Source organism: Dysidea avara, chromosome 1 (genome assembly GCF_963678975.1).
Source record: "Dysidea avara chromosome 1, odDysAvar1.4, whole genome shotgun sequence".
NCBI lineage: Eukaryota > Metazoa > Porifera > Demospongiae > Dictyoceratida > Dysideidae > Dysidea > Dysidea avara.
The window spans coordinates 52,483,586-52,506,196 of record NC_089272.1 but is presented as its reverse complement, the minus strand read 5'-3'; the positions used below and the strand labels follow the sequence as shown (position 1 = coordinate 52,506,196).

Genomic DNA, 22,611 nt, shown 5'->3' with positions numbered 1-22,611 from the left:
CAAAATGCACAAAACTCAGTTGACTCTACTGCTACAACACCTAACTGCAGTGTGATGGTTATACACCTGTACAAGGCTTAACCCGTCCACGACTAGCATTCACAATTTTGGGCTGTAACAATGAGCTGCATTGTGGAAAACACCTGCTTGGCAGGTGTGGTAGTAGCGGATGCTCAATTGTGCGAGTTATATCTCATTACATAATCAATGCGGTTTACAGTGGCATGTTCATCACAGTGTTCTGTGATGGTTCTATTCTTCTACAAGATCTTGTACTGAGGGGTTGTTACAATGTAGTCTCTACATGGAGGTATTAAATGTGCTATGTATACTCAGTAAAAAACCTTTGGGATTTACATATGGCTTAATAACATTGAATGAAAACGTGTGATGTAATACAGGTATTTAACTACCAGCCAACAGGATTTTATACATGTAGCTATACATACGGGTAGGTAAAAACAGGGGACCAAGGACCCAGGACCCACGAGAACCCAACGGTTCTTGGAATTTTGTACACTTCACAATATTCTATTAGGTACCTCTGCAAGTAGTCTTGCATGGCCAATCCACTTGTTCCCCGTCACAGTGTCTCACACGATAATTAGAAATAATAAGCGCCTCTGTAAAAGTGTCTGAAGCTGACTGCATTTATAAGCCACTCGTTTGCTGCACAATGAGCATACTAGTCTATTATGTCAACTCGCTACTAAAGTTTAGGAACATTGTGCAATATTCAGGGGAAATAGCCATTACTAGCTAAGCAAGTTTCAGTCCAGCAGCTCAACAACCAGACTTCATACATCGTGGTACATTTGCACAATGTTTCTAGGCGACATAGTAGACTAGTATGTTCATATTGCAGCAGGCAAGTGGCCTATAAATGCCGAGAAATGCAGTCAGCTCCAGACACTTTTACAGAGGTGCTTATTATTTCTAATTGGTTTAAACATCGTGTGAGACATGAGACATGGTGACGGGGAACAAGTAGATTGACCATGCAAGACTACTTGCAGAGGTACCTAGTACAAGTATAGAATATTGCAAAGTGAGTAAAATTACAAAAAGAGTTGGATCCTCTGGTCCTCGGCCCTGGGGTCCACTGTTTTACCCTATACATACAGCTATATACATACATAGATAACTGTAAAATGTTTATGGGGAGGCCATACACAGATATTTTACCACAACCACAATGATGATGCAAATTTCTTAAGAATTCCTCTATCCTACTTACTTAGACTTTATAGACTATGTGTAAATGGCTTCAATTGTGTACTTATGCAAATTACATTATCTAAAACCTAGTTCTGCTGGTAAGTTGTTGAAGCAATTCAAGGGCCAGTCCATTTACCCACATGTGGCTGTCATATCAGTTGCTCCAGTTGCATGTAAGACCTTAGGAATGCAATCAGTGTTAATTGTGTATTGCACAACTACTGGATACTGTGGATCCCCATAAAAATGTATTAAAGCCATTGGGAAAACGGTAATAATTAACAGTAAAACTTCCATTACTTATGAAGTATACGGTATGTTCCAATTTTCTGCAAAGTGTTCCAGTGTGTAAAGAAGAGCTTATCTTCACTCAGAACAGTATTTATAACTTGTTATTTTAATAAGTTGGTATTTGTATAACCATGGAGCTCATAAGTGCTGCAAGATAATAAGTTCCTGCATGCGCAAGTTCTACATTGCATTGTAAAACATTATATTCTGGGTTGGATCTAACCTTTTGGTGCCACATTTGGTGGGCCATCAGTAATATATTTGCAAACCTTTAGCATAAGGATTTGTAGTTACTGTAATCCAGCATGGAATTAGAAGGCCCGGGATTCAGAGTTCACTCACGTATGCTCATTCTTTGTGTCATAACCAACAAAGAAGAAGCAGAATGACAAATCCATATGCTAGGTTTACACAAGTTTGTGAAACCTCTTTACAGCAAATTTGATGCCTGTGGAAGTAGCCAGTATCATAACTGTAGTGTTAACTTTGAGAGACTATGGCTTACCTGCCAGCCTGCCTGCCAGCCTGTCTGACCACATGCAGTCACAAGGCTGGAGGCCAAATGAAGCAACACATGGCCACCATATTACGTCACAATAACAAACTCAACAGTGGGCATGCGCCTTTTGGGTAGAGATACTCTACAATCAACAGTCCTATCTCTACTGTGCATTTCCATTATTGGTACCGCGTGCCCCAGCTATCAATTATCGTCTGAAAAACGTAATACCCCCCTTTGTCAGCTATGTTCATCCAGTTACACAGCAGTACGAATCAAGAACTATTCGATAAGCACCTCTGCAATCAAAGTAGCCACTATGAAAAATATGGACGATTTCCATTACAAAGGGAAGCCATCACATGCTACCGCCAAATAAACACCTTTCGCTGTCAGCAAAGATGAATGGAACACAAAGGAGGACACTGGTAAGTCGATGAAGAATGCATTGTATATACTGCAGTATGCCAAAAAGCACGTGTCTGGTTGAACCGACGTCGAACAGTGAAAAAAACAAGCCCGTAGTCTTAGCTGTTATCGAGTTACGCTTGTCTGAAGGCAGTTACTCAGTCAGTCAGTCACTCAGCCACTAGAAAATTCCATTTATTAAATTTAAAACAAAAAAAATCCAAACAAGCCTTTAGATCGACCCGACACTTGTGAAAGTGTTTCGGGTCGATGTAAAGGCTTGTTTGGGCTTAGTATTACCTAACCAATACTGCCTCGTTGTCATCAGGGAGAACTGAGACTGGTTTGTGGGTGATGTTTTTTCATGTGCCACACCCAAACCTTTGTGGTCCCTACTATACAGTACTATCATACTGTATGATACTCAATGCCATTTACCAGAACCACAATACCGCAATATCAATAACTATATGACTGCATTAAGAGAATTTCTAGCTAGAATCTTTTTGTTATGTAAATATGATTGAAATGCATTGCAAACCATCTCATGTCAGTTTTATGGATATATACAACCTATACATACGTACTAGCCTCACTTCATTAATTGTCCTACATATACAGTGTACTCCTGATTATTCAATATAATTTATCATCATCCACTTCAGCTCATCATCACCTGCAATGATTCTTGTAATAACCATCTCACAATGGAACAAACTGATAACACAGATGTCACTAAAGTACAGTAATGTGTAAGTATAGTACAAATCACATTAAGTAGTTGAATTTATATATCTTTGAATGTTTCATGATCAACACTAGGTGACAACAACTACTGACAGTACTATACAAGAACCACTCTATACTCATCTAGTGAACATTTGAAACAATCAATCATACAGTACTATTGTACTGTATAGTAGGAACCACAAAGGTTTGGGCATAACCCATGAAAAAAATCACCCAAAAATCAGCCTTACGTTTCCCTGACAACGATGAGGCAGCATTGGTTAGGCAAAACTAAGGAAAACAACCCTTCAGATTGACCTGAAACACTTCAACAAGTTGCTATGGAATCTTTTAAAAATTATTAAACGGAACTTTCTAGTGACTGACTGACTGTGCCTTCGGACAAGCATAACTTGATAATGGCTAAGGCTATGTATGGGCTTGGTTTTTTCACTGTTCAACGTCGCTTCAGCCGGACACATGCCTTTTGACATACCACAGTACATACAATGCATTCTTCATGGACTTACCAGTGTGCTCCTTTGTGTCCCATTCATCTGAAAGGTGTCAATTTGGTGGTAGCGCATGATGGCTTCCCTTCGTAATGGAAATTGTCTGTATTTTTCATAGTGGCTACTTTGATTGCAGAAGTGCTTTTCGAACAGTTCTTGATTCGTAACTGTTTGAACATAGCTGACTACGAAGCGTATGGATACTTCACTTTTCAGACAATCAATAGCTGGGGCATGCAATGCCATTTCTTTCTTTTGATGTGGTATGCATATGTGGTATGCATGGATTAATAATACTTTTAGTCATAATAATTTTATTTTACAAAAAAAAGAGTACACAAAAAAATTTGTGGAATTTGTAACTACTAGAGTAGGGATATTAAATGACAGTAAAACAATAAGAAGTGCTATATCCCTACTGTGCATTATGGCATATCTTGAGCACAGTAGGGATATAACAATTCTTATTGTTTTACTGTGATTTAATATCATGCACTACTCAAGCTTGTTTTGGTACTTTTTATCGATGTGGTGTGCTATGATCCCTACTCTAGTTAAAAAATCTTTATTGTGTACTTGTAGAATATACAGAGACATGTTTGTTATTACACTTTATAACTGTCCAATTCTTTTATTTCAGATCTGTTAATTTGGGTCCACATTAAGCCACTACAATTGCAATTATGTTTCTTGTCCACTACTTTTTGAAAACGTGCAATTTCAACAATAAACAAACAACAAAAAACTGCATTGATTTACATAAAGAAAAAGTGTTGGATTTCCAGAAAGACGCTTAGGCTGTCAGGCTACTATTCATATTCTTCGTCAGACTGTTCTGTAAAACATACGTAGTTCAGGCAGATGATTCATTATCATTACCCTTTAGCACTGACACTATATATAATTGTGGATACTCTCACAATTATTGTGCTTTGGAGTATGGTGCAGAGTGCTTGACTCTCCAGGTATCAGAGTTGGGGAGTCCTTCATATAGTTACTCATTACTTTTATCCCACACGTGTAACTTACTTTTGTAAAGGTAACTAAGTACTTCAGTTACTAGTTATTTTCATATAAAATATGCTTGTTTGTTAACTTTTGTGACACATTTTCATGACTATTATGCTCATATGCTCAGATATGCTTTAGAAAGGGAAGAAGAGAATTGTACGACATATGTGAATAAATGTATATGGTTACTAGTTATGAGACATGTCTACCAGGCTTTGGTGAGATCTACCATCATAATCATCACCTCATCACTCCACAACTTTCTGTCCAATAACATATTATATACTGACTTGTCCCAGGGTCAGCTAAATGTGAATGATCTCAATTAAGATAGCAATAACAGTCACTAGTGTTATCCAACTGTCCAGCACTTAGCAGCAGAAATGCTGGGGGCTATGATGGCAAGGGAATTCCATTACAAAACAATGAATAGTGAAAATGCAGGTAGTAAGAATAGAGGTAGGCACTAATTCAAAAATACTAGCTACATACATGAATGCTGGACGTAGCTTTCTAATTGTGGTGATCAACTATTACTACTGTCTAGCTAGCAAATTAGCTGAATGAAACTTGCAAGAAATTGTCACTTATATTGATACGATCTACTTACAGTAACAGTGAATACTCTGATCTAATACACTCGGTCACAACAGTTAAAGTAAACAAAAAAATCAAGACTAACTTCAACTTCTACAACAACAAAAAATGCATAGTGTCACTTATGAAAAGGGGGGGGGTCAAAATGAACTGAGGCACTACATTGTCTGGTTTGGTAAGGTGAGACCAAAAAAAAAAGGGTCACAGCCAGTTGACAATAGCTGCCCACCTCACCAACTATGCATTTATTGCTGATAAAGAACATAAAAATCCTTAAATAGCTCGCTACACACTATTCTAGTACTGTGATTGCTTTATTAGTGACTGCTCTATTAGACTATCTCGATCTTTGGTATACAAAAATTTTGGAGGGGGGTAAAGAGCCCCCCTGTATCCACCCCTGCCTTTACACCCCTTGACCTCTATGGTTTATTATTAATTAGCCCTAGTTACCTTCCCTATGTAAAACTTGTAAGTGGAAAGCCTCATGTAGTGCCAGCCTTGTCATAGTGCAGAAGAAACAACACCATGCGCAAGTACAGGCTTTGCCTTTTGTGTATGCCTTCCTTTTTGGTAAAATTGATAAATAATAACAATAATAATAACACAGCAATTAGCTAACCCCTCGCAATTAACTCACGTGAGTTCTACTTGACTGAGTGCACTTTCCAAAACCAGCATTCCGCCAACATCATGCGTAAGTCTCGGCATAAGTGCCATTAATCAAGTTTTTTATAGACTACTAGCATAGGGCGATGTCAACCTACCCACTTCGTCACGAGAATGTGTCGTAGCTAATTACATAATTAGCTCCGTAATTCTATAAATACCGGATTTAATTAACGCTATTGCGAATTACAATGGCAGAAGGAATGGACTCTTCTAGTGCAAGTGAACAGGCGGCAGCTTCGTTGCTGACAAAACCTGAGTCAGCAGTCACTGCTAGCGATAAACCCACTTGTATTGTATGTCTCGGAATGGCTGGATCAGGAAAAACGACTTTCATGCAGGTATGAAATTATTGATTGTGGGTCTAAGGCCACTCCAACAAAATTCATTGTTTCCCATTTCCCGCCCGCATGCAGATTCTCTTCCCGCATGGTCATTCATTCAAATATTCATTATTTATCATGTGACTACATAGGCATCATAGCAGTAACTATAGTTTAGCATTCAGAATAAAGCCCATTTAGCTACCTAGCTTTTCACTGTTAAGGTTCTTAGTTTAAATATTTCTACTCTATTCTTACCTGTAAGATAGTTATGAATTTCGAAAACTAGTGGAAATATCTATAATGGATAATGAACTGCCTGCCCGCATGTATTTTTAAGGTCAATGAAATGGGAAACAAGGAATTTTGTTGGAGCGGCCTAATAATTAGAAGTCCGAGCATGAATATTCTCCGTAGCAAGCCTTTATCTCATTACTCTTACCCCACAACAATTTTCACCAGGAGCCATGATGACTGTAACACAACGCTTGAGACTGTGTCAATATATTATAAACTGTGCAGTGGGAGTGCAAAGCAGATGCTTTTTGCTTGTGGCTGTTGGTATGTAATGTAACAAAAGCCTGTGGAGAAGTTAACTTTGCAAAAAAAATGTTATGAACTCTTGCTGCTACGTACAACCCTAGTGCAACATCCCACTGCTCTCTTTGATATTTGATAATATTGCCATAGTATGTACTGTATTCTTATATTGTAGTCTGTCATAGTAAAGCGTTATTAGTTATATATCACAGCAGGAGTAGAATTTCTCAATTATTTACATGAGTCTGAGGACAATGTCAATCTATGACTGCAGTGATAGGTGAAGGATTGTTGCTACTTTGATGTATATGGCTTTGTATGTAGCTTGCATAAACATGTTATACACAGCTTCTAATAGTTCTTGCGCGACAACAAAAACAAGCGAAATCACGTGCATAGAATTTCGACCAATCAAATCGATTTATTTTTGAACTTCAAACTATAATTACCACACGTGACTTCCGCTTTAAATTTGTCGGCACGCAAGAACTATTAGAACCTGTGTACTGATACTGAATTTTGATTGCCAACACTGCATGTCTGATGTTTAATTGATTTTTGTTGCATTTGTTGTGTTTACCGTAACTTCACTGGTAGCAGTGCAATTGTACTGGGGATGAAACAAATACTAAAATTCTCAAGTACTCGTTAACATTAGTAACATTGGTACTGGAATACTCGTTAAGATCATGTGACCCAGCTCACATTATGTATTTGTCATCATGAAATTCCATGATTTGTAGGATTAAAAGTTGACCTTTTTAGAGAGGTGGCTTTAAGGCAGCTCCATTTTACCAGTACGTCTTTCAATTAGGAGCCAGTTTTATCACAGCAGTTGAATGTTGATATTGATCCTCAGCTTTGTCTCTGAATTCGTGTCAATACTAAGATATTCCAATCTGTGATATAGCTTTTACATACTACCGTATGTACTTACTGTATTTGTGCATAATTTGTCATGCTTTTCAGTGTGTTATATCTAGCAAGTTCACCTCTTTCTGCAGAGAATAAGTACCCACTTATATTCCAAGAAATGCCCACCATATTGCATCAACCTTGATCCTGCAGTCAACCAAGTACCCTTCCCAGCTAATATTGGTGAGTTATTTGTGTGTAATTCGTGTACTAAACTTATTAATACCACAGCAAGTATTTATTTCTTTGTTGCAGTGCTATTACAAGCACATATGTGTAGGTTACCATTGATATAGTTTAGCATAATATAGTGTACTATACCATGGGGAGAGTGGGCTAGATCCCTTCCCTTAGAGTGGCCTCTGCTTTTCCAAGTAGTGATACTCTTTGTTTTTATTATTTATTGTGTTAAGGCTTTACAGCACAAGTGCTGAAGGTCTGTAGGACACCTGGTCCTACAGTCTGTTTAAAGTTGTAAAGTAAGGTGGAGAAAATAGAAAATATCCATGACTGGACCTGGGCAGCCTCGAACCTCCAGCCATCCGATTAACGCTCGAATAAAACATTCACTTTCAAATAAAATTACAATCAAAATTGTTACTGATAGATTTTTGTGTGTGGGTGGTGGGGGGCATGTCCCCAGACTCCCTTAGATAAAGCGTGCTTCACATGCTGAACATATCCTTCACACACTGTGCAGGTTGTATCAACCAGCTACATACAGTGAATTACTCTCTTATGTTGCTAATATCCTGCACAACATCAGTTGTTACTAAGAGCTAACTCTTCATGTTAGTCTTCATCACAATGAATCATCATGTTCTTTCTTGCAACTCTTACACATTGCCTGCGACATGAACAACTAAAAATTGGTACCGTATAGCGGGTTATTATCGAAGCAGTAAATTTTGCATCATAAGCAAAATCTGAATTTCGAAGGATTTTAATTTCGAAGAGTGTATATTTTGAAGTCCGGGTGGATTTCAAATAAACGGAAATTTGTGCCACAAATTATGAAGATATCTGAATGTCTGCCAAAAACTGACTTACTGATGGAATAACCCCATCCCTGCACTGGAAAGAAGACAGGGGGGAGTCTCGAGTGGAGTAAAATCGCTGACTCGATTGTAGCTAGCTACCTACCATAGATTCTATAGAGCAGACGGCATCAATTCCCATTCTGGATCACCTGTTTTCTGGTTATTGGATACAGTTTACCCATTATCATCAGTAATACTGAGCTAAAACTCGAGGAATGTACAAGCAAATTGCCTAATGTTGGATCGTTGCTTTCACTTGTGGGAATTTTTTTCAAAGAACAACAGGACGTGGAATTTATTTTCGAAGAGAAGGGCCTCTTCGAAACATCCGAAAGTAGAAACTCTTCAAAAATTACCAGCTTTACAGTAATAAAAATCCATATCTGGTTCCTGTGTTTTCATGTAATGATGTTCAACTGAGTATTCAGTCGTTTCATATTACTGTATGTACATATAACATATCTTTGTGTATTATACTATATTCCAGATATCAGAGATACAGTCAAGTATAAAGAGATCATGAAACAGTGAGTCACTATACGGTACTTGACAACAATTAATACACACATGTGTGGTTGCCATGTTAGGTATGGGTTAGGTCCCAATGGAGCTATAGTCACTTCTCTAAACCTCTTCTCAACAAGATTTGATCAAGTAAGTTGTCACTGTTTGTGTGTTTAAAGTGATTACTCTTGTATATACAGTGTCTTGCACTTCTACACCCTTTCCATGTACAGTAAGGTTATAATCTACAAGTACGGTGTAGTGTGTCAGTACCTCTCTATGTTCTTATACATTGTAGTGTATAAAATTAAAGATTTTACCATTTCAACAGTTACATATCAACAAATATATTTTTAAGACTTCTCATAAATATTATAGATTTGGTTAACAACATCAGTTCATTGGCTAACTCAAAAGTTGTTTGAAATCAAGATGCTAGTAGAAATTACCATAGGTCTAAATTCATAGTGGTTGAAATATACTCATTTTATACTATTCACCACATAAGACTTTAAAACACACCAATCCTACAGTATATGTTTGTACATGCACTGTACTTATATGTACGTAGGAATTGTCATTTACCTCTCCCTGGATTTAGGGCTCTATAAATATGTGACTGGATCTGTGAAAGCCCAACACAATCGTGCAAACCTAAATTTACAGTGAATACAATGGGTGAAATATTATTAAGTTCCGTAAAGTTTTTCATTGCTTTGTTCTTAGTGAAGAAAGGGTCTAGTAATAAAAACCTGGATACCATCTTGTTTCCCTGTAGCTCGAAAATCTTTGTTTCATTGCAGTAGACCCAAGGATATGCAAGTTATGAAAGTAGTATGTGATCAATCTTTCTGTGTAGTGAAGAAACAAGGAAAAACTTACCCAGTAATAATTGATTCCCCTAATAATTGATATTGATTAATAATTGATTACCCTCCGCTGTGTGAACCCTATTCACTATGAACACGATGGTGCAAATTGCAACTCCCATATGTCATACTGATTATTGAGTTACAGGTTACAACCATTTTAGTATGCACCTGTAATCTATTTTCCCTATACTTGCTGTACAATTCAATCTTTCTGTTGTTGCTGCTTTGTAGGGTTGTAACTCACAGCATATGAGGCTGAAACTTTGCCAGAACATACACTTGGCTACGTAGATTATGAATATTTAATAAACAGGAGTTCAAAAAATGCACGATTGTGTCAGGTTTTTGCAGATCCGGTCACATATGTATATGTGACCTGTCAAATGGGACAAATGTTCACATTATCAAAATGCATTACAAATTTAAAAGTGGTTTCATTTTAACAAACTTCATTTACAATATGCTGCACATGTGTGTATGGCTATGTATTGCAATATCTCTCTATCTGTCAAACTACATTACCAAATTTTCATTTTTTAAAGGTTATTGGATTGATTGATAAGAAGGGAACAGATTGCAAGTTAGTCTATCTACTGTATGCATCATAATGTACTGTATGTGTCCAGAAGAGACTAAACATTGTGGTTGAAAAAACGTGATGCAATTTTTAAAAGTGGAAGGTGATCATGCATTATAGCCTTATGATGTATTGCTAGGTGTAATTTCACTTTCAAACATGTCCCATGAAGTTGGCATTGTTATTTTGAAGTCCATTCATCACCTTTATGAGAATTACGCGTTATGTAGCATTTGTTTCTTAGCTAGGAAAGCCACAGAAAATGTTTGGTAACTGAAAGAAGGACCCTAGATATGGAAACCATAATTTATTGATATCAATTCATGCATTAGAATAGTTTTTATTGGTATTGATGTGTCGGGGCAAAATGAAATGGATTGAACTTCTGTTTTGAGATCACTTGAGATGTTTGATGGTGCATTACCAACCTTCTCTGATGTACGTGGCCGGTTTGGACTAGGGGGTTGGCTATATAGCTCTTTTCGCTGTTGCTTGTTTGGGGTGTTTAATTTTGGCGATGTTGTTTTGAATGTACAAGGAGTGAAACAAGAGAGGTCGCCCATATCAGAGAATATACTAATGGAGTTTTAATCCCTGGTTATACCCATGCCCACTAGTATCTTCAGGTATAGGCAACCTTCCTGTTTCACTACTTTTTTTATGATCCCTAATTTTTTGTTTATTTTACTTTTGTGTAACATTTTTATGACTAGTGAACACACTTAAGTATAATACTGTATGTGACCCAGTCTGGGAAAACCGGTCTTATCGCCCATGTCAGAGATTCGATTTTTCACCCAGAACACAAAGCTACATGAATAAACTATACAATCAAAATCAGCTAGACTTGAGTGGTCTGGTTTTGCTGGCTGCTTTTCCCAAGCCCAGTGGCGATCTGTACGTGCGGTGTGAGTGAAACAAGAGAGGTCGCCCATACCTGAGAATATACTAATGGAGTTTTAATCCCTGGTTATACCCATGTCCACTAGTATCTTCAGGTATAGGCAACCTTCCTGTTTCACTACTTTTTTATGATCCTTAATTTTTTGTTTATTGTACTTTTGTGTAACATTTTTATGACTAGTGAACGCACTTAAGTATAATACTGTATGTGACCCAGTCTGGGAAAACCGGTCTTATCGCCCATGTCAGAGATTCGATTTTTCACCCAGAACACAAAGCTACATGAATAAACTATACAATCAAAATCAGCTAGACTTGAGTGGTCTGGTTTTGCTGGCTACTTTTCCCAAGCCCAGTGGCGATCCGTACGTGCGGTGTGAGTGAAACAAGAGAGGTCGCCCATACCTGAGAATATACTAATGGAGTTTTAATCCCTGGTTATACCCATGTCCACTAGTATCTTCAGGTATAGGCAACCTTCCTGTTTCACTACTTTTTTTATGATCCCTAATTTTTTGTTTATTGTACTTTTGTGTAACATTTTTATGACTAGTGAACACACTTAAGTATAATACTGTATGTGACCCAGTCTGGGAAAACCGGTCTTATCGCCCATGTCAGAGATTCGATTTTTCACCCAGAACACAAAGCTACATGAATAAACTATACAATCAAAATCAGCTAGACTTGAGTGGTCTGGTTTTGCTGGCTGCTTTTCCCAAGCCCAGTGGCGATCCGTACGTGCGGTGTGGGGCCTTAATGGAGCTGTGGTCACCCTGGGAATGGCTAGCTGTATGTGGCTGTACAGCTCCGTGATGTTGAATAAATACATCTGCAGTGAATTTCCTTTTATTTTAGCCAGTTGTGAGACCTGAATGGCCCATAACTTGGCCTAATTCATCCCAAAACGTTCCTCTTCAATTTTTGAACAGCATCTTTCCCACCTTCCAGGCCCCCACCTCCCATCCCTTTTGGAGCTCGCCTGATACAGCCAACCTCGGTTAAAAAATTATCTAAAATGACAGGAAACTTAGCTGCTGAGTAGTTCTTCAGTGGATGATCTGGAAGGTAATAAATTGTTGTAAAACGTGTGAAAATTTGGTACGCGTAGCTACCACCATTGGCAAGCTACAACACTCTGAATATTTAAAACCGGCATTTCTTGATACTTTCAAATGGGCGATAAGACCAGTTTTCCCAGACTGGGTCACATGTGTGTTTGCTTAATAGGTACATTTTGTTGGATACTCCTGGACAGATAGAGGTTTTTACATGGTCAGCCTCTGGGAGTATTATCACTGAAACTTTGGTAAGTAAATTACATGAGCATTATGGTCAAACTCTGTATACTGGTATGTAGATGTTAGTGGGAATGATGTATGTGTAGTTTGTGAAATCTCCTGTCCAATTTTTAGCAGTGCGCGTTATTGCATGTGTTCTGTTGTGCAAAATAGAATGTGGATCTGCACAAAATGTAGTCAAGTGTTTTGTTGAAGTTTTGTAAAAGTCTTATATGTTGTACAAAAATGAATTACTGAATTTTTATAAATTGCATATTCCTGTATTCTACATATGCACGCTTCCAATCCAGAAACAATGTATCTGAGTTTTAATGTTTATGACAATCGACAAATGTGTTCCTGTGGGTGAATATGCTGGGGTAAGGATACGCACATAGCCTATATTAGAGCTGAGCGATACTGCCATTTTAGTATCACGATCAATACTAAAGCCACTATTCACGATACTAAATAGTTCACGATACTTACAAATAAGTCAATCATAGCTGGTGCTACATAGCATATTGCTCAGCATTCCTGCAGGAAGTCCTTATAGGTGATAACAAACTAGCCACTATCATCCTTGTTTACAGTAACAGTTATTGTAACACATGCTTTGAGGTTGTTATGGTGTTCACACCTCTCTGCAGGGGAAACCAGATGGGTGGACTTTATCACTTACAAGGATTCTTAGCCTAGTACTGCATAACAAATGGATTTTTAATGACAGTAATGTACAGGCATGGTATCACGATAGTTAATAACAAAATATTGCGATATCGATACTTTCAAAATATCGCGATATATCGCTAAAGCGGTAGTATCGCTCAGCCCTAGCCTATATATGTGCAAGGCATAGGTGTTTTGTGAAGTTTAAGAGTCACATTTTTTCTTTTCTTTTTACATACACACTGTAGATGAACAGTGGTTCAGATACTGTATACAAGGGTAGAATGCCCTGAGGGTTTACATGTATTGTATTGTTTACAGGCATCAACATATCCTACAGTTATAGTCTACATCATGGATATAGTCCGCAGTGTTAATCCTGTCACGTTCATGTCTAACATGCTGTATGCCTGCAGGTATGTATTGTATAGTAGTTACATTTTAGTGTAGTGTACATGTGATATATATATATATATATAGTTGTGTACAGTATGTGTGCAGTTGACCCTCAGCTGTGTGAACCCTAATGGTCTATGATGGCAGTGTTCAGATTTCAAGCCACTGAATTATATACCGACCTCCATCCAACTATACTGTGTAATGAAACATATGTACACTTGAAATACTCAATTTCAGGGTCGGATAACTGAAGACCAACTGTATGTTCTGAGTACTACAGAATGTTACAGTAGTGGTTGTAATGTACGTATGTACAAGACCTATATATTAAAAATCATACATGTGGATGCTGTGACTCAAGACCCGGTACAAAAAAGCCCCAACAGACCACCTATATCATTTATCATTTTACATGCATGTACTTTTCAGCAGGGACACTTATACAATCTGATAGCACACAGTGTGCCCATATTATGGTGTATCCGAGTAGGCATTTTGTTTCACATAGTTGTGACTTCTTATACCATACTTGTATCTATGTAGTATCAACTGTTTACTGTAGTTTTTACATATTATGTGAACTGTTTATGGCTAGGTACTTTTGCATGCACACTTTACCAATGCTGTGTTAAGGTGTGGACCATTGCCATGACAACTGGTCACTTACCAGTTCACAGTTTGTTTGTTAGTATTTATAAGCAGCAATGAGTACAGTATGGGTACACAAGATTTTGAATTTAGTGTCTAAGAATGGTTTACTGTACACGAGCAATATATACTCTAATTGAGCAGTCGACAAACCTCATTTGCCAACAGTACCCCGACTTACGGTAACTGTGCCCTACCACTAGATACTGTACATGTACATTACAATGAGATAAACCACTGTTTTGTACTGTGTGTGGCTGTGTGCATATGTACATATCCTGCAGGTATGTGTGCTGTATACATGTATGTACTGTACTGTGCTGTATCTGCTATGTGTTTTATTTCTTTACTTTTTGCTTACAGTATTCTGTACAAGATTAAACTACCCTTTGTAGTAGTGATGAACAAGGTATGTTCTACCGTATCATAAAAGTTGACTTGTGTGCATACAGTACAACTCTAGCACACATGTACAATTCCCAAATTGCTATGTATGTGTAATGCACTGGTTGACTTGCTTACATATGTTGACTGTCCTGGTTTAAAATGTGATACAACTTGAAGTGATCACGTGGTTGATGGATTGTGAAGTACTGGTAGCCATCTAGGTACCGTTTGATTTTACATCGTTTCCCTCTGTGTAAACAGGTCAGCCTACTACTAGTCGATCAGGCATGGATCAATCCATAACTAGAATACCATCATGGGTTACCAACACGTGTGTATGTACTCACAGTACTTGAGCAAAAATGTGATCACTGGAACTACAGCTGTACTTTAACTTAGATGTAATTGAAGGGATCAGCTGTGCCATTTTAGATTTTTTTCATCCCTTAAAAATGAAATGGATCATTTAAGGCATGTTGAATAATGTTGTTACTAAGTAAACAACAGAATTTAAAAGTTCAAGGCAGTCTCAAATATTACAGCAATTCAATTATGGCCCAAAATGCTATTTAATGCCCACCACATGGTCACCTTATTTTTCAATGGTGCTTGTCCCCTTTTGCCGCTGACCCCTTCAATTCATTCAGGTTCTTCTTTGTTTGGTATTTTGTACAACATACGTGTATTTGTAATCTATATAGTGTAATGTGTTGTTTCCTGTTTCACATATATGTTGTTCATACTTTACCAACTGCCACAGACTGACATAGTTGATCACACATTTGCTATGGAATGGATGCAAGATTTTGAGGTGTTCCATGAAGCATTACAACAGGTGTGTGTGCGTGCGTGTGTGTGTGCGTATGTAGTGTGTGTGTATGCAGTGTGTGCGCACATGCGTACATGCACGCATGCATATGTAGTGTACGAGTATTTCAAACCTTTACCTGTAAGAAATGGTGCAACTTCCTGTGGGGTACTAGTCCTTCCCCTAGGAGAGTTTGGTTGCACTGAGTTTTATTTATTTTTCGTATTTCATTTTATTATTTATTTGTTAAGGCTTTATAGCACAAGCTATGCTTTGCTTTTTGTGTAAGTGTGTGTGTACGTTAATAGTATGTTCATATGTACAATATCGTAACAATAAATTGTGATTATTATTTAGGAGACCTCATATGCTTCAGGTTTAGCCAGATCAATGAGCTTAGTATTGGATGAGTTTTATCAAAATTTGAAGGTAAGCATGCACACATGATACATGGAATTTGTATCATACAGTATGTACGGTAGTACTGTATAGTAGGAATCATGGAGGTTTGGGCCAAAAAAAATATCACCCAAAAACCAGCTTCACTTCTCTGTCATAACAGCTTGGCAGTATCGGTTAGGCATAACCAAGCCTTATGCATTAAGGAAGCCCTGATAGTCGCTGTCAATGCTTGGTTGCCTATGGTGGTGAGGCATCTATTACACAACTCTGACAATAGATACCCACAAATGTCGAACTTACTGTACAGTTGTAGCTATATATTCTGTTCTCTGGTTCATCAGATGGTTGCTCCTTTAATAAAGCTCATCACTTTGATTGTCATGGTTGGAGCTATTAATATGAAACGTAGTAGAGTATCAATTACCCAAATGTCAATTGATTAACAGAAATATCCATTGTTTGAATACCTTAATAGTTAATACCATAATCATTGTTTCAAATTTAGAGTGGGTGTATGTTCTATTAGGGTAGTTTAACAAAGTTTTGTGATAAAACAAATAGCTGTTTGATTTTACTTACTTTTCAATTATATGATCACTCTTACCCTTCCTATATTGAACACTCCAGTGTAATGATCATGTGTCCACTTACAGTACAGCTCTATTACTGTAAGGATACAGCAGCCTTTTGTTATATAACGGAGATTATAATGAGCCTTTATTCAGTAATTTTCTGATTTGTACATACGTATTACTTTCTTCAAGGTACACCTTTATCTATTTAGTGTATGGATATGTTAAATCGGGTCAGCCACTGTAGTATGGGCTTTCCTGGTTCCATATATGATTGTTAGTTGGTCACCACTGGATCACTACTATCAGTTCCCCTCTGCCCAGTCTGAGTGTAGAAAGGGAGTTCGTAATTTGTTGGTACGCTCAGTACGCCTCAGCAGTTCAATGTACAAATACAGACACTTGTTCAACTTACATAACCACATGAAGAACGTAGCAGCTACGTATCTAGATCAAAAAAGTTTGTACGTCACTAAACCACTTGTTCCTGTGGTAGACTTAAATATAGGATATCAAAAAGCCAACCTTGGTACACTTCTGATATTTCTTAAATGCAGTCCCCTTTATAGCAATGGATCATAGGTACAGTACTGTAGGTGTCACTGTATACTACCAAATTCTTAGCTGTTGTATCGGAGTGAGTGTTTTATTAGAGTATCTCCATCTGCTACTTAGTCTCTAATGAAATTCAAATTGTTAAGAGTGTGACCACACTGACTAGTAAAAAGTGAAACATTTCGTTGCCAACCGTTTGCTGAGCTGCTAAATATTTTGCATACACAAGGATATGACTTACGTATTGTTATTGTTATTAGCGCTTTACAGTGACCAGCACTATAAGATGCATTGTCCTTTTTTTTATACCTTGCAGGCCTAAATTTGAATTGTCTGGTTACTGTGACTTTTTTTACTGTAACTTTTTCTGTAATGTTGTACTATCTCCTACAGGCTGTTGGAGTTTCCTCTTTACTCGGAACTGGAATAGAAGAATTTTTTCAAGCAGTTGCTGATGGTGTGAAGGAATATCACTCAGTCTATTATCCACAACTATTAAAGGCCAAGCAATCACAGGTATGTATATTACATGAGCGTCTGCATAGAAATTTATTTTTTATTCTAAATAGTAGCCACTCTTATTGAGTAAGTATGCGAGTGAGTATGCAATTGAAAAGTTGATCAAACTTAAGTACTATACACTGGGTGTACTTGACAAGTAATGGAAGTTCTATTGATCTATAAGCTCACATATGCCACACATACATTGTATGTACATACAGTATGTAAGAAATTTTGATATACACTCTTAAGTAAGTATTTACGTACATACTTATAATGATAAAGGGTGCAGCAATTATTATTTCTACAGCCACTGAAACTCAGCAACTACAGTGCATAATTTAACAACACATGCCTGATACTACTTTACTGTGTTAATACTTTTAGCAGCTGTCTTGAGCTCATTGCCTCCATACACATCTATACAACACATTAATGCTATTAATATGTATATAGTGGTGTTCATTTTAGTATACCATTGTTATTGTAGGCTAAAGACAATGAAGAGAAGCAGAAGGCAGAATTGGAGAAGTTGAGGAAAGATTTTGGTGCAGCTAACCTTCTTGATATTGCACCAAACATTGTTGGTGCGTATGTGTCACACACATTTTTTGTTACGTGCACACACACGTGCACAAAGCCATTAACATTGTGACAAACCCACCAAGCTGTTTCTGTTGTATGTGCAAATTTAAGGTATTATCTTGTGGAAGGCTTGCGAAACCTCCGCAGAGGCACCAGGTTGGTATGTGCTAAGTGGGGACAGCATCCTGGGCTCATCACATAGTATATAATTTCACGACTGTCGTCAGCTTAGCTGGCTAATAGCTGTTTCCAGGGTCACCACAAGGAGTGTGACACGGTGCTAAAAAAAACTGGCCCCTACCGACCTGATGTTATAAAAGACCGATCCTACACATACACACACGCATGCACACGCACACACGTGTACCTACACTCACACTCTTACAATACTACACACACTACAAATACGCCACACACTGCTACAGCTACATTTTATTTTTCAGCAAAAGATCCCGAACGACCAGTGGAGACAGCCACCAACAGAGTTTTTGTTAACCTTGGTGCAGCAGATGAGGAAGATTCAGATGATGCCATGGAAGATGACACAAATGACAGTAAGTATTGATCTTGTACAGCACATAGTAAATGTGATAACAGAAAAATTAATGTAAAATTTGACCATAGCATGTATGTATTGCTACCTGTATAATAATGCAAACGCATGCCATCAATTTTAATGTGTATGTAACGGATGTACTGCATTACAGTTTGGGACCATTCACTGGTTCACAACTGTATACTTAGAATGTTTACGTACATATTTGTAGAACTGGAAGAAGAATCATTTCAGAAGTTTTTGAAATCCTCCACATCAACAGAAGTCAAAAGAACTCAGTCATGATATCCACACATCATATTTGTAAATGTCACTTTTTGCAATGTGCAAATTTTAAAAAATTATCCTACAGTACATGTCATGAATCAAAATACTCTAACAAAATAGTTAGTACCCTAGAGTGGTCAGATAACTGTAGAGCCTGTATTTGAAAAGTATGTTGTTTTTTATTACAGCACATAATTATACAAATTAGTTTAAATCACACATGCAGTGTACTCCTGTATATAAACATGTGTATATAAGAATATTGAGGTCCAGCATATGTTGCATATCAGTGGCATATGTTCATAAAATTATATCTATATGTGTGTATAGCCAGCAAGTTAGTGTATACACCTTATATGGTTAAGCATAAAGTAACAGCAAATAGCAGCAAAATTTAAGCGTATGTGTTACTACTTTTCAAAGGGTGTGTTAGCATCAAAGCACAATCGATAATTATTTGGGTTTGTCGGATCACTTGGGTCAACAGGAGTTTGCAAAAATGTAATAACAGCTTGAAGGAACTCCACCAACTCATCAAAACTCTCCATATTGAAAATGTGGCTAAGATTCAGATCCTTTGGTCAACTATACAATCTAATTCTTTCTGGTTGTAGTTCTTTACTCCAATGGTAAATGTGTTGATGTCATAGAAGGGGTGGTTGTGAAGACACTTGGCTTGTTCACACACATCCAATGGACCATTAGAATGGCCGTCAGTAATAACAATCACATCAATTGGAGCTGGACAATTGCGGTATTCATCTTCACTAGGTAGACCACATGAAGCAGTGAGGATTTCTTCACAAGTACATTTTAATGTTCTTCCTGTGTGGGTTAACCCGCCTCGATATTTTATGGAGGCTATGGCAGATTTTGCCTCTTGCATGTTGTAGCAGTTGAAGCAGAAGTGATGATATATTTCTGAGCTGAATGTTATTGCAGCCACTTTAGTGTTGTCACAAAATAATGGAACAAGAACAGAAAGATTATTGACCATCCGACTGAATGTGGCAGATCCTACACTTCCAGAAGTATCAAGTATAAACAGCAGGTATCGGTCATGACATGCAGATCTTCTTTGTCTGTGATGTTCACGAATGTTACTTAAATGATTCTGAAGATCGAACTGAATAGGGGTTATGTCCTCATTGAGGGGTTGATATATCTTGTGAGCAGGGGACATCTCATGCAACAGAGTTGTGTCTTTTCTCCTTCCTGCCACAAACATAATTCATTTATAGACAATAATAATTGATTTTGGCATACTTCTCTTAAGAATATAAGTTCACTGATTATGATTATGAGTACTGAAAAGTACAGTTAACAATCTGATATATTCAGGGGGAAAAAAGTGATAATCATATTATGTTACAAAATATAAACAAACAAATTATTAAGATACAGTACTATTGTACTGTATAGTAGGGACCACAAAGGAGTGGGTGTGGCCCACAAAATAACATCACCTAAAAGTCAGCCTCGATTTTCCCAGATGACGATGAGTTGGTACAGTGGAAAATCGAGGCTGACTTTTAGGTGATGAGGTCCTTATCCGGACCTCTATTATCTGGGCACCTCCATTGTCCAGACAGCCCAAATTGGTCATGTGGCTTGTAGTTTATTGACCATAATGAAGTTTGGTTTAGATGAAAGCACAAGGAGGGAGCCTAAAGGCTGCTGTTTACCTGTTTGATGGCTTGTTTATTCTACTACTAATAACTACCACTTGGTTGCTAGGTGATAATGCATTTTTACAGCCCAGGGGAGTGACCATAACTGCTCTGTAGTGACTTCCACCTCTGCCCACTAAACTGCATAGCACTAACTGATAGCAATAACAACATTACTTGTATTTAAGTTAGTCACTTTAGCATAATAGCATGTTATTCTTAGTTACGGACATTTCTGAGATACGGACAGTAGTAGGTACCAGACCGCCCGGATAAGAGGTTCCACTGTATTGGTTAGGCCCAAACAAACTTTCAGATTGACCCGAAATGCTTTCAACAAGTTGCTACAAAAAATTTTACGGAATTTTCAACTGACTGACTGACTGATGCCTTCAGACAAGCGTAACTCGATAATGGCTAAGGCTACAGGCTTGATTTTTTCACTGTTCGACACTGCTTCAGCCCAAAGAGGTGCCTTTTGGCATACCTCAGTACGTACAACGCATTCTTCATGAACTTACCAGTGTCCTCCTTTGTGTCCCATTCATCTTTGCTGACAGCCAAAAGTGTCAATTTGGTGGTAGCACATGATGGCTTCCCTTCGAAATGCAAATCATCTGTATTTTTCATAGTGGCTACTTCGGTTGCAGAGGTGCTTTTTGAACAGTTATTGATTTGTAATGCTGTGTAACAGGTTGAACATAGCTGACAACAAAGCGTAATGGATACTTCATTTTTCAGACAATAATTGATGTGACTGGATTTTGGAAAAATGATCCAAATCGCACATTAGAAGTTTCAAGATAAACGGTTTTAAAGAATTCAAGCCAGCATTACTCTCCAAGGATAGCAAGCACACGTCTGAAATTTACACTAAAGATGCATCAATCTGTTACCTGTCAGACCACTTCCAGTACTTGTAGCTGCTTGTAGAGTTTCCTGCCAAATAAGATAGAAAATCTGAGCAGTTGGACGAGCGAAGTAGTATCACGAGTGCTCACAAAGGGGTGGCGGGGTGGGCAAGGGTTAGACTTCAAAATGGAGGCAGACCACGATTGCAGTCCAGAGACGAGATTACAGGGCTGTGCTGGCTCCTTAGTGGTTGATATGTAGCAAAATCCACAGAAAAAACGTCTGGCCAACATTATCATGCTGTGCATCAGTAAACCAGTGGTTCTTGTCAAGCCAGGTCCTTCAAAGAGAAAACTAGCAATTTTTTACATGCAAATTAATGTTACAATATTGTATCGAAAAGTATCAATATCGGTTATTTTTAGTCGATATCATATCGTTCTGAAAATCCTGGTATCGCCCATCACTAGTTAACAAACAAGCACGCAAAAAAACTTGGAATTTTCAGCGACCATAGCACATCAATAAAAGTACTGAAAGTAGTGCATGATATTAAATCACAGTAAAACAATAAGAAGTGTTATATCTCTGCTTAGGGCTGGGCATTATTGAAATTTTACTATCACGATATATCATTGGAAAAATATCACGATATTACTAATTATCATGATATTTTTTTCATATTTTGACAGATGCTCGACTATGAAACTACACCTGCCTACACAAGTGATATAACCTGCAGCAAAATGAATGGATGTGCAAAATTATAAGAATTACATGTACCTGCCTCTACATGGCATTTACCATTCATTGAACTATGCATGGAGATATAGGCATCAGGTAGACATACAA

At 37.7% G+C, this 22,611-nt stretch overlaps 2 protein-coding genes across 2 annotated transcripts in view; one reads left to right on the top strand and one right to left on the bottom strand.

The window, feature by feature from the left end:
- LOC136268600 (ankyrin-1-like) overlaps nucleotides 1-6,074 on the bottom strand; it is a 51,765-nt gene extending 45,691 nt beyond the window's left edge. Inside the window, exons 1-2 of the mRNA XM_066063979.1 lie at nucleotides 5,906-6,074; nucleotides 3,013-3,092 (exon numbers count right to left, since the gene is read on the bottom strand). The gene's annotated coding sequence lies outside the window, so the exon portion shown is untranslated. The remainder of the gene's footprint in view (nucleotides 1-3,012; nucleotides 3,093-5,905) is intronic.
- Nucleotides 6,075-6,103: 29 nt separating this feature from the next.
- Nucleotides 6,104-19,324, top strand: LOC136268568 (GPN-loop GTPase 1-like). Its single transcript, XM_066063946.1, has 14 exons — nucleotides 6,104-6,275; nucleotides 7,802-7,895; nucleotides 9,240-9,279; nucleotides 9,340-9,406; nucleotides 10,671-10,708; nucleotides 12,839-12,917; nucleotides 13,879-13,973; nucleotides 14,968-15,013; nucleotides 15,752-15,826; nucleotides 16,157-16,228; nucleotides 17,722-17,844; nucleotides 18,320-18,416; nucleotides 18,858-18,968; nucleotides 19,182-19,324. The coding sequence occupies exons 1-14, from the start codon at nucleotides 6,126-6,128 to the stop codon at nucleotides 19,253-19,255; spliced, it is 1,161 nt and encodes a 386-aa protein (XP_065920018.1). The 5' UTR covers nucleotides 6,104-6,125; the 3' UTR covers nucleotides 19,256-19,324.
- Nucleotides 19,325-22,611: the final 3,287 nt, after the last annotated feature.

Excerpts from the sequence above, each read along its gene's own strand:
- LOC136268568 (XM_066063946.1), top strand. The coding sequence starts at position 6,126 with ATGGCAGAAGGAATGGACTCTTCTAGTGCAAGTGAACAGGCGGCAGCT. Across the intron at positions 9,407-10,670 it reads TCTCAACAAGATTTGATCAA|GTTATTGGATTGATTGATAA; the intron begins GTAAGTTGTCAC and ends CATTTTTTAAAG. Across the intron at positions 10,709-12,838 it reads AAGAAGGGAACAGATTGCAA|GTACATTTTGTTGGATACTC; the intron begins GTTAGTCTATCT and ends TTTGCTTAATAG.